This window comes from Cryptotermes secundus, unplaced genomic scaffold (assembly GCF_002891405.2).
Source record: "Cryptotermes secundus unplaced genomic scaffold, Csec_1.0 scaffold246, whole genome shotgun sequence".
Lineage (NCBI taxonomy): Eukaryota > Metazoa > Arthropoda > Insecta > Blattodea > Kalotermitidae > Cryptotermes > Cryptotermes secundus.
The window spans coordinates 354,482-367,952 of NW_019742444.1; the positions used below are offsets into that span (position 1 = coordinate 354,482).

General features: G+C 35.7%; 1 protein-coding gene across 2 annotated transcripts in view; it reads left to right on the forward strand.

Moving 5' to 3' along the window:
• Positions 1–3,259: 3,259 nt before the first annotated feature.
• LOC111873122 (signal recognition particle subunit SRP68) overlaps positions 3,260–13,471 on the forward strand; it is a 23,988-nt gene continuing 13,776 nt past the window's right edge. For both annotated transcript variants that reach the window (XM_023867552.2, XM_023867551.2), the window contains exons 1-7: positions 3,260–3,435; positions 4,469–4,535; positions 7,686–7,799; positions 9,533–9,689; positions 11,057–11,178; positions 11,896–12,079; positions 13,046–13,282. In XM_023867552.2, the coding sequence (XP_023723320.1) occupies positions 3,336–3,435; positions 4,469–4,535; positions 7,686–7,799; positions 9,533–9,689; positions 11,057–11,178; positions 11,896–12,079; positions 13,046–13,282 (981 nt within the window). In that variant the 5' untranslated portion in view covers positions 3,260–3,335. The remainder of the gene's footprint in view (positions 3,436–4,468; positions 4,536–7,685; positions 7,800–9,532; positions 9,690–11,056; positions 11,179–11,895; positions 12,080–13,045; positions 13,283–13,471) is intronic.

Sequence of the window (13,471 nt, forward strand, 5' to 3'; positions counted from 1 at the left end):
ATAGGAGGTTGGATGGACCCCAGAGCAGGTCTGGGCGACTTGGAGAAGAGAAAATTCTTGTCCCTACTGGGACTTGAACTCTGACCCCTCAGTCATCCAGCCTGTAACCAGGTGCTATACCGACTATGCTATCCTGTCTCCTCTGTATAGTATGAAAATACATAAATTTAGAAATCTCTGCATTTTCTAAAACATGTAGCATTCTGTGGAAAGGGGTGCAAATGAGTTGTATTCTGAGTTTTTGTTTGTCATTTTAAAATCTCCTAAATTACCTTATATTAAATGCTAAATTAATTTTATAAATGTAAGTTGTTTAAACAGATTTACAGTGAGAAAACTGCCAATGATTGCTTCGTGGGACTTAGTACAGTGTACTTCAAGTTTCCAGCTGTATTGTATGTAGAATTGATAGAAATGTATGTATTCAAAATCATTCAAATGTAGACAATAAAGAAATACGAGTACAGTGTTTTGAGCACGCATGCTTTTATGGAACTTGTACAAATATGAATGGATCATGTCTAAGTAGACCACCTTTCAGTTTGTTTCTATCGCATGTATAAAATCAAAAAAACAGTTATTTGAAATCTGATATTAAAATATATGGAAACAAAAATGTATATTTTGCACCATTAAAATAATTTCTTAATTTCATTATGCCTTACTTTATTTAACACTACAATATTGAACCCAGTATTCTCCGTCTGTGTTCTTGTATCTGAAGTGTTTTGCCTTCCTGCCTTGCATAGCTTTAACCATTCAGGCTACAATGTTTCCAGCCCCAAAGTTCATATACCATTTTCTTTGAAAACTGTCTCAATTGTGAGTACCAACATAAATATAAGCCATACAAAGAGTGCCTTAATATCCAGGAACTGCAGTACCAGATTCACAATTCTTAAGTTAGTAAAGAAAATTGCTGTTTTTATTGGGATCTGAGGTTCTTACAGCAGTGGTTATGAAGAGTTCTGTCTTCTGGAACACAATGCCATGCAGCCTGTTGAAAGTCAACCAATGCTTCAAAGGAATATGTTGCCTCCATCTTCAGGCACTTGCCACCTGGTTTAACACTGATTTCTTTCTTGGCTTTTTGTTTTACTGTGAGGGTGAAGGCAACATGTTCCTCCAAAGTGTAGGTTGACTTTCAACAGATTACACAGCATTGTTTGTATTCCACATGATTTATTACTTTATTTTATTTTTTGAAGAATGTGTTACTTTAGTACATCTTCTGTCTACATAAAACTTGTCAGAACTGTACTCAATGGGACACATGAGTAGTTTTCTGGTTCCATAAAGTGTCCCAGGTAGAAAATATTATTATTAGAGGGGGTGGGTTTCCCCATGCACTCATGCACTTAGACCAGATATTGGTCCATTGCGAGTCCCCCTTTAATTTCTACTGTCCCCATACCCTACCGGTAATGGTGCATGCTATCAGCCCCGTTCAGCCAACAAGGTCGGCTGTCGGTACCTGATATTTCCCCCCATCTACCATAGGCATTGGAGACTACTTGGGCGGGAAATTGTTGCCTAATAATTTTGCTCAGAGGTCTCCTAGAGACATGAGGATCTTTTACGTGCCGTAAATCTACGACACGGGACCCACGGCTTAAAGTCCCTCATGGAGGACTTGTTCCCTTAATTTTTCCGCCCTTAAAAATTCCACGACCTCCGCCAGGTTTGAACCCGCGTACCTTGAGTCATGAGGTGGGAGGCTGCTTTAAAAAATCTCAAGTTAGCTGAGGTGTCACAGTCACATGGGTCTCTGTTCATTCAATCCCTGAGGGCCTCTTTGGCAGCTGATTGGTAATTTCATTGCCCTCAATTCCCTTGTGACCTAGCACCCATACCAGTTGAGCTGCCTTTATGTTCAGCCAGTTTCACAAGGGACTGATCGCAGTCTCAAATCAGTTTAGAATTGATATGATAATTTTCTACCTTTATAGTCCCTATTCATATTCTCAACTGAACATGCCTTAATGGCATACACTTGTACCTGGAATACCATCTCACCTTAGTGTATCTTTGTTTATCTTGGAACTATCCTACAATCACATCTCACAATGAGGCAGAAGGGGGTCCATTGCATGAGTATAAAAATATTTAACAGTCTGACTGATTATTTAACTGATTTAGTACATGATAAAAAACAGTTTATAAAAGAAATAAGGGATGTCCTAATACCTAAACCGTCGTATACTGTTGATGAATTTTTGCTCTTCTGTCGGGATCAACAGCTAAGGAATAGAAGGGGAGTGCATGCTGACTGATGGATGTCCCACAGTAGGCATTAATATAGACATTAAGTGTAAATATAATTTGTATTTTACGTATTTATTTAGATGCACATTGTTTGCATTTATGTTTGTCTGTTATTTTGATATGGCATTTTTGAATTCTAAAGATGTATTGTTGTTTGTAAAGCTGGTGACATGTTTCATATTCAGTGCAGATTGCACTTATGAATATCCTGAAATGTAGATGTATGTATCCCTGTACCAGACTAGTCCTGTATGTTTTATTGAAACCTGCCTCCCCATTTACCTGTCAGGAATCTGGCTGTGAAAGATTTATTATATACATGCATTAGTATAATTTTGTCTGCCCTCATCTGCAGAATGGGTTCTGCCTTCATGCTCAAAGACACACAGGCATGCCCACACTTTTCAGATTTGAACTTAATTGTCCACTACAAAACGCCGAAGTTCAGCCAGTTTTGTGATCCATGGTTGGTATAGCAATGGGCAATGCTATATTTCCAACTTATGTGAATACAGATACATTCATTTTTTATTGTGCATCTTTCATCTAATAGATATGGGATATGACTCTGTGTAGCCCAATGAAAGTCGCCCGACGTTTCGGAAGAACATTCCGCCTCCATCTTCAGGGTCGAAAAATAAGCCAGGCAAGAAACTAGCAGGTGGCAAGCACAGCACATAATCCACAGAGTTCATGTAGCAGTCTGTATAGTGACAGGTTTCCAGGCTTAACTCTGGACCTCTGGACTCCAGTAACACATATCAGTTTGCTACCAAAAGTCACTGTCTGCATAAATCTGGCTAGATGAGTATAAACCGCTGTAGAAAATGCAGTTCATGCACACTAATGGAGATCGGGTAAAATACTTTCTTTAACATCATTGTACGAAACGTACGAAATTTATACTCTTTGGTTTCCACTGAATTGCTGCTTTTGTTATCTTTGTAGGCATTTCTTAGTATGTAGCCACAGACCGTAGTTACCGTAGTTAGTTACCGTGTTTCCCTTTCACCTATCTCACAGTAAGAGACAGGTTCCACGTCTACTACTCGTACTTACTGGCAAGAATTATGGTAGTGCAGGAAGATACGTCTGTTGAAATTAAAATTGAAAATCATGAGGAATTTGTTGATTCCCATGCAGAACCGGAACCTGTCTTTACCGTTGAAAGTATCCTTTTTAACACGTTTAATAAGCTGTGGATAGCGCGTAAACGTGATTATATGTTTGTCTATTCCATATGCTTCGATGTAACATAACCTATACATTGTAATAGTAATAATAATAATATTTTTATTTAACATTCATCACAGTTACAAATTGTAGCTCTCGAACAAGTGACATACATATACAACTTTTGCAGTCTAATTGGCCTCCTGGCTAATCGATTGAACGTCGTATCACATAACATAACATGCAGGTACAATTAAAATCACACCCTCGGTATAATTAAAATATATTAGGTACAAATAAATTTACGACTACCTTCCATTATCAAAAACAAGGTCATATTATTATATTTATCTTAATTACCGCCGTCATGTTCTTAAACTTAAAACCTATTATATCAAAATAATCCACAAAACAAAATTCAATTCAGATAATGATGAAATAATTTGGAGTGTAATCTCTTTTTAGACTTCCATTCCCTTTATAGGCCGAATCATATTAAAAACTTTACCTAATTACTAATCATTTTATTTATGCATAAATCTATTTATCAAGGAGAATCTTATTCATTTAACTGTCCTTCTGAGAGGAACTCGTGCAAATTATACAATGGGTGTTCCAGTAAATATCTTTTGAGTCTATGTAGGAATTCTCTTATCTGCTTTTACCATTCTTAGTTCCAAAGGCAGTCTATTATAAAGCTTAATAGCCATATTTGTAACGCCCTTCTCATATGTTAAGGTATTATAACTTTACACGTGAAGGTTTTCTTTCTTTCTCATGTCATACGTATGTAGGTCAAGAGTTTTTTGTGGTGTAAATGTTATATTTCTTGAAATAACATAACACCTCCAAAATATACAAAGATGTCACCGTTAAAATTTTTAATTCTCTAAATATAGGTCTACATTATCTTTTTGTTACCCCTTTTATTATTCGAAGAACCCTTTTTTGTCTGCACCATAATTGTACTTAGCGTTTTTGACTCCATAAGGCTGTGTAAATTATATTAATTTTCCTTAATTTGTACTAGTCCTCAAAATCATCAAAGATGCCCAGCAACAACATGGGTTACGTCATAGTGACTATCAGAGATACAGGTTTGTATGTTTATTCACACAACTTGGTAGCATTAGCGTATTAAGTCCATAGTATTATAGTGTCCATTATTAATTTAATACAGTACACTTTTAAGTTGGACGTTATAATGTGTGAACAAAGATTGCTTCCTAAGTCTAGGTTAGACTGTTTGGATCTTTATATAACATGAAAATACCTGCCCACTTGTAAGAAAATATATGATTCAATTCGGCGAAAAACAATGTAAGATATAATTAGACCGAACTAATGGTGATTGAGTAGCACAGTGTTTCATGCTCATGAGGTTGTGTGTTGAAGGCTTGGCCAAGGGACTAGCTACCCAAACTTAAGGTTTTTAATTTCCCGTTCTTCTAGGAAAATTTAGGAATATCTCAAATTGTGCCGTGACTGCCTCCCACATACTTTCCCATTCATTATTCACTAATCATTTTGCCGTTTTACGCTATGTAATCAGAGCTACAGACAGCCTAGATAAATGTAAATAGTTTCAAATTATAATTTAATTCAAAGTACCCAGACAGTGTTCAAGTTATTACAAATGTATCTGCACAAAACACCTAGCAAAGATTGTACAAGTAAACATTCGTGTGTTCATTTTCAATACTTGCTGGCCTGAAGCAAAATAATGCTTTATCTACCACTGCTTTAATTTTGTTCTAGACTATGCAGTTATGAAAGAAGAGTGTGTGGATACACTTTTGTCCCTGCAGGCAAATACTGGGATAGTATCTAGATCCGGCCATTACTGCTTCCAACCAAATTTTTTCCAAATTATCGATACAGTTGACAATGTATGACCTAGCTAGTGAGAGTCATTAAATAGCCCACAAATAAATAACAGAAATTATCATAGAAGTCGGTAAAATATGTTGTGCAGTAATAAATTTCACTTTCACTTTATTTTAAATTCCATAGATCCTTTTCTGGTCACGCATGCCATAGGATATAGAACATGTCAAAATAGATAAACACATACATAAAAACAATGAACCCATCAACATGCAATACAGTCACAATACAAAATTTGTACATAAAATATTCAAATATGATCAAATTTATGCAGATATATGATTATCCTTGTCACCATCATAAATCAATACAAAAGAACTATTCATAATATGGAAGTTTGATGCAATTATTTCGATCACATAACTAAAAATACTTAATTTAGCAGTCCAAATACAGTACATTACATCAGGATTTAAAAATTAGAATGTACAATAAAAATTCAGTATATACAATGAGTCATTTCGTAGCAAGAACCTTAAAATTTGAAAACTATTTATTAACATATTCCTCTACCGGATAAAAGGAAATGAGTTGTGAGTAAACCATTCATGACCATCTTAATTGTATACAGTCACATGTTATTTAAAACAGATGGTCTGTTACAGTACCATACTACCATAAAATTTATACCCTTAAATGCCAAGCGACTAGTCAATGGGTAATACATCGTATGTAAAGTCAACCTAACAAACAATGCAAGAGAATATCTGGATTACAAACCTTTGTCTTCTTTATATTGAAAGTATTCATTTATAGGGTAAAAAGAATGATGACATAAAAACCTTTTTAATGTAAATTTAAAGCTTTTCTCATCATTGACCAAAATCTTTATTGATCGTGGAAGATGATTGAACACTTTAATACCTGTTATATAGGCTCCTTTATTAAATTTTGAAGTATTCACACTAGGTACGTGTAAATTACCTTGGGTTATAGTTGTATATTCATGAATCTCGTTATTAAAGTTAAATAAATGTTTATTATTAATTATATATAAAAGTAGTGAGTATATATACTGAGAATATAATGTCATAATTTCAAATTTCTGGAAAGACTCCCTGCAAGAATCTCTAGGTTTAGTGTTCGTTGCCATTCTAATAAGTTTCTTTTGCAAGATAAACACTTTCCTGGCATGTGAGGAGCCACCCCAGGAGATTATACCATAACTCATGATGGAGTGTACGTAAGCAAAGTAGATTGGCCTTAACGTTGCAAATGACACAATGTGTTTTCATGTGAAGCTAAAGATATGATATACTTGCAAGTCAGTAAAAATAAATCTGTAGATATAAATGTAAAAAAAGCTAAGTAAATAGCAATATTTATGCTGTGTGACCAACCTCTAGTATAAAATTATTTTAAAATGTGGCAGTGTTCAGGAGCTTAGGAATTTCATGGAGCTGAGCTCTTCTTGAGAAGCCACCAGTTGTTCAACTACTCAGTACTTTCCCAGCATTTTCTGGAATCTGAAGGTTCATTATCGTGTTCACAAGAGCCCGCCACTGGTCCCTATCCTGAGAGCCAGATCAATCCAATCCATACCATACCATCCTATCTCTCCAAGTTCCATTTTAATATTGTCCACCCACCTACATCTTGGTCTTCCTAGTGGTCTGTTTCCTTCTGGCTTTCCCACCAATGTCGTATATTTCTTCCTCTTCTGCTGCATTTGTTCTATATGCCCTGTCCACCTCATCCTCCTTGACTTGATCATTCTAATTATACTAACATATGGGCCCATATATACAGTCGTTTCTGTCTACTACTTGTACTGGATTCATTGATATAATTTTTATGACTTATATCAATGAATCCAGCACAGATAGTAGACAGAAATTATTGTAAATATGGGCCCATGTGTTACTTAAAATGGATGCAATTCAAAAACACTTGTTAAGTATTGTATGATGACCAGTTGGATGGTCGAAACATGTAGTGATTATTAATAAACAGTTGAATGGGTATACATTCTTAAGAGTCGCATAGACGGAACATAGCAATTAGATTAGGCTAATATTATGATGGACAGTAGGGAAGTGTGTGTGGTAGGCAATCTGATTTACATTAACCTTTTGAAGCCAGATGTTCATAATATTGAAAATTCTGTTCTTATCTCATAGAACACACACTGCTTTCCATTACAAAAACAATCCATTAATTTTTCTTTAGGAAATAATTCTTGTTTCCTTTGAGAATCATGAGGAACACATGGATGCACTCTCTGGGAACAGTGCAGAGTTTTTTTTTTTAACATTAGGGCATGTGCTCCATACGATAACTGTGTACAGAGTAGTAGGTATAGTTACTTAAGAGTTCATATGAAACTTTACTCCCATCTCTAACAAGTGTTATTGTTATAGAGGATATTGTTCTCGTCGGATCCGAAGACTAAGGAAAGTTTTACATGTCACACAAGGGGACAAGAGGCATTTTAAAAGAAAGGATGTTACAGAAGCCATGCTAAAGGATGAAAGGTACTAACAACATATACAGCTTTAAGTATAAGCTTTTGAATGAAGTTAAATTACATTGATTACTATGACTGCATAAAATAGTAAATTATTAAACTTTAGAAGTTATTTAATCGGGAAAAATCTGTCTCTACCAATACCATAAGCACTGTTGAATTATTTTGTCACCTTACATTGTGAAGTTACACTGTATTCCTTCAAGATTTTATAGAAGTGATTTAATATTTATCTGATTGATAACATGGGTATATAATATAATGGTTAAGGGATTGCTTCCATGTGAGTTACATTTTTGGTGTGTTAGCAAGGTTGGAGACTGCAATAACCACAAACAGTAAAGCATCGATTGAAGAAATTATTAAAGCAAGGCTTTCATGGTAATGAAATGTGCTTCAGTACTCTACAAAAAGCAATACTGACTTTCGGTTCCTGTCAGGAACATAATATTTCAAGTGTAAGTTTCTGTAAAAGTGAACTGAATCATAATTAAAAAGTTACATATACATGGTAAGTTAAAAACTGTATAGTTATAGAATCTGTAAGTTTCAGATCTCTTCCATTATTATTTTATATGTTTATGTTTTCTATTATTTTCATGGTAATGATATAAGCAGTAATAAAGGCAGAATACAGTGGTACAAATGGATGTGGGATTTATTTAGGATGTGGGGACATCCCACATAGCACGCTGTTTCCACCCGTCTTTTAGACAACACTCACTCCTTAGTGAATATCGCATTGCCGGACGTTTCATTCATATTTATACAAGCACGCACTGCAAATTTCCGCTCCTCATTTTCACTAGCCAATCAGCACTCTGCTCCTCAAATGCAAGTTTTGCTCCGCCCACCGAGCATGGTATAAAAGGCGGAGCCCAAAACTCGCAAGTGAGTGAACACATCCAGCTCAGCACGTTAAGCCATCAACTCTACACTGCGATCGGTCATCTGAGACATCAGCTCCTCACTTCAGCTCTAGTTGCCGCAGGCCTCCAGTGACCAGGCAACCGAAGCAGCAGCAGCAAGTCTCCAGCGAACGCATCTTCTGCAATCCCAGCAACCGGCCAAGCTAGCCGATTCTACCAGCACACACAGCACTGCCCCACCATCCAGACCAGCCAGCTAAACGGCCGTAAGACTCGGCCCACTACAGAGGAGTGAAATTGCGGTGGAACGAACTGACCCTAGAGGGCCAGCTAACGCTTGAACATTCCACATATATTCCATGTTCTGCTATTTTGTAAATTCAGTTCAAACAATTCAATATATATACAAGTGTTAAAGAGTTTCAAGTGGTTGTCATTTCAAAAATCAATGATCCCACAAGGATGTTAAAAGAATCTGCGATTAAAAATTCCTCACACAGTGATATATCTCGCCCATAATTGTAGAATTATTAAAATCCCTATTTTCCCCTCCACCTTTTCCTTTGATTGATCTGTATATCAACACTTTGCTGTCTGCTACCACACTGTTCACATGTGAACCTATATTATCCATTACCATTGAAAGGCATAATTGCATAAGGTGTACCTTGTTGTCATTTGTAAAAAAACAAATAGTCATTACAATGTAGTATATTTTTCTACATTGTTCCTTTTTCGACTTCTTACTTTGTTATAATTAATTTATGTATCCGTTTTGTCAGTATGTCTTTCATTATGAAAAAAGCTATACTACTTTTCACTGGGAGCTAGAATATGTAATAAATATCATGCATTATTCTTGTAACAATAGGTACCTATATATCCCCCTGATGATGGCAGAAAGAGCTTGGAGCTATGCCATGCAACTACGCCAAGAAGCCAACACAGAACCAAGGAAGAAATTCCATCTCATCTCACGTTTGCGAAAAGCAACAACATATTCTTTGCAGTTGCAGACACTATGTGAGGTAACTTTCTGTTTTCCTGCATATGATTGGTAACAAAGGAGCTGGTATATCCCTCTTACTGCTGACCCCATTGTTACATGCATTCAAGAATTATTAGGCTATTTTGTAAACATTTAATAATACAATAGAAAGAGTTATGCTTAATGAAAGAAGCAAGAAGTATTGCAAGTAAAATACAGTTAACTTTTGTTACTACAAACTTTACATTGAAAAGTAATGTAATTTACATTTGATTAGTCCCCAACCAAAACTCTATAATTGCTTGATGATAGACATTTTAGTACTACTATTATTTATTTCATCCATAGCTATAGAGAATTACAATTGGACGTGTCAGATATTAACAACTTCACATCAAAAATAACATAACATTCACACCGTGATTTATCACTATAACACAGCAGTACGTTTTAAAATACACCTTTAACTTAATATAAGAATAGTAAATACTCGAAAAGAGACATGAGAATAAATATTTTAAACATATAGACAGATTTATTAACAAGCAGTCTATGTCATCAATTATCAATAATAGCAAATACCCCAAAAAAAAGGCATAAAATAGACAGACAGACAGATTTATTAACAAGCAGCCCATGTCAACAATTATTAAAAAATTCTTGAAGAGAATAGAAGACATTACACAACAAATAATAATAATAATTTTGCCTACACACAAGCTAGACATTTTTATGGTTTTCCAGCGCTCTCCCAGAGTCAGTGGTAGGACAGTACCTTAATGTGGGCTGTGATCACTTCTTTCTGCCCCCTTTCCAGTTCACAATCATTCTCCCATTTCACTGTATGCAATTGGGAAAGCATCATTAAGTAAACTAAGAAACACGCAATGGCTGTGTAAAACCTCTTTGAGGGTACTTTGCACAGGCAACCATTTGGAAGAAATGTGTTCAGCAAGGTCTCTGGTAGGGTGAGTTTGGTTCTCATTGTATGTTAAAAATAGAATCTAATGATGTACGTCATCTGATGATGATCATCTGATGAGATTTATTAGACACAGTATACACAGATGAAAAGTCACATGATTATTTAGGAGAACATAACAAAATAATTATGGTGAGGAACCCATAGGAATTAACATAATTAATGTAGTGTTATTTTTACTGTCATTTTAATCTTGAAGAAATATGACGTTAAGGCATCTGTCATCATGTTCGTTACAGAATGTCAGTGCACTGCATGATCTAGGTCCCTAACTGTTAGGGATGGGTTAATAGTGAAATTTATATATTAAATCGTAATTTAAAAGAAAACCTAGTAATGAAATTACTTCTGAGAGACTTAAATTTTTTAAACATAGCTGATTATTTTTTACCAATATGGTGATCATGTTTATTGGCGTGTTACAGAGTAACAAGTGTGATGCTCGCACTAAGTTGGAGGCGCAGGCATATGTGGCATGGATCCATGGTTCCCTTCATTTTGAGCTCCAACTGTGGAAACCTGCAATGGAGAACTTGAAGAAGGCACAGTAAGTACTTGTCATAACTGAATAAGCCCATGAAGCAGAACCCTTCTTGAACTTCTGGTAATTGCTGACCTGATTAGGAAATTTTCCAAATTTTATGGAATCCAAGGATTCATCACTGTGTTTACTTGGTCCTTCCATGTAGTAATGGTACTAGCATTGAAAAAAAAAATGTAATGTGTCTATCTTCAGATATATTCTTGTAGAAAGTCAATGGTTTGTCTTTGATAATTCTTATGACAATCATTTTATTTAAGCGTGTATTTTATTTGTGGTCATTGTCTGTGTTTGAAATGTCTTAGGTCAGTCTTCCTTATATGCATGTCTCCCATTTCTGTCACAACTACACACACACACACAAGTGAACTTTATTTATTTTGGTCTTCCTTGTGATTCTATTAGACAGATCTTTGAAAGGGTGTAAATGAATGTTCATATAGGATAACCTTTCCAATGCACCTTTAATTAATTATAAAATTATGAGCCTAATCAAAGTACAATGTATATGTACTTCTTAATTTATAATTCACAATTATCCTAACAATAATTGTATCTATAGTATTAAATTCTTTTATAGAAACAGGCAACAATCTTAATTCTGCTTTGATTTATTCTTGTATTTCAAAACTATTTGTGTTGATGTATATCTGCATTGCACTGTAATCTTCCAATTTGAAATACCACTGATTTTGATACGGATATTGTGTTGCTTGTCACCAGGATGGTGTACGAAAAACTGGCACTTGCCCTTCCAGAAGGTGAGCAGTTATTGTACAGATCTCGTGTAGAGGAACTGTCTCCTAGCCTCCGATTCTGTGCCTATAATATTGGTGATGAAAGTGCCATTGATGATTTGCTACAGATGAGAAGCCATGCCCAAGGAGATCTCCTTGCCAATTTAGATGTAAGATCACGTTTATAATTTTCATGTATGCAATGTAATGATAACAGAATGAGTGTGGCTTATAATAAGAACTTCATTATACAAACAAAATAATTGGTGCTGCCAATTTCTCAACATTACGCACAGTAAGATCTCACTAATTCAGACTAATTGCGAACAAACCCTTGTCCAGATGAGTGAAAGTCGAAATTACAGAAGTGCTACTTAAAATATGTTCAGGGTAGTTATTTTTGGACTTCACATTTTTTATGCAATACAACTTTATTTTGAAACTTAGATTACATATCATAAAATAAATTTACTTGTCATAAAGTGTAAAAATGAAGATTTGACATTAGTCATGGGAGTGGATACGCGCACAGTAGAAGAACTGTTGGAAATGGTGTTTTCTGTGCAGTTCAAGCAGAGACCATATAACAGGGACAGCAGCTGGTTAGTACTCATAGTTACTTGAGAGTTAGTTGTCATCAGTAGTCATTGACAGCCAGTGGTAGCCACTGGTAGCCAGAGAATAGATAGTCATGGTCGCATGTTGTGGCCATGAATTAGTTGTATGACGGTAGACGGCCAGCAGTGACATGGGCACAGAAGCAGAGAAGAAGACATTGTTGGGAGCAGTTACCAGGCACCAACTAGTGAAGGTATAGAAGACTTTAAGAGCGCTGCACTTACAGTGCTTTGTAGACTGCATAGATCCATGAAACTGTTATAGTTACCTGTAGTACTATTACTAATAGAACTGTTTATATTTCTGTCATTTTATTTTATATTTTTTTACTTATTTGTCTTTTATATATGTACCACTTGATGTGTTCCATATCCTACCTGTTGTTATGGAATGTAAAAGAAATGAATGAACGAAAAGTTATGAGTTATATGTTTTCAGTAAATCCAGTTATCAACCCAAACCTCATGTCTAGTCACCAAGACATATCAATATTTCTTAAACTTCCCCTATTGTTTTAGGCCCTGATGGTACAAACACAGCGTCGATCTGAAGTTCTTTGTGACATAGAATGGCATGGTCATATTGTTCCTGTGCGACCGGAACCTGTAAGGGGTTTCCTGTTATCAGAACAGCAGTTGGACACCTCACTGGGACGAGCAGCAGACAATGCAGCAAAGATTACGCTGCTGGAGACACTTCTTATGGACTGCAAGGATGCCATTGCTACTGTCAAGGATGAACTGAAGACAGATCCAGTAAGTAAATGTTTTATACCAGTACAGATATTTCTTAAAGAGCAGGTTTGGATATAGGGACTAGCTCTGTCAGTTGGCCCCAACTAAGTAAGCTTTTTACCTGAGTATGAAGCAGCCTCCGTAGTCTAGAGGTAACGTTCCCACCTCATGACTCGTAGTACGCGGGTTCAAATAACCGGCGGAGGTCGT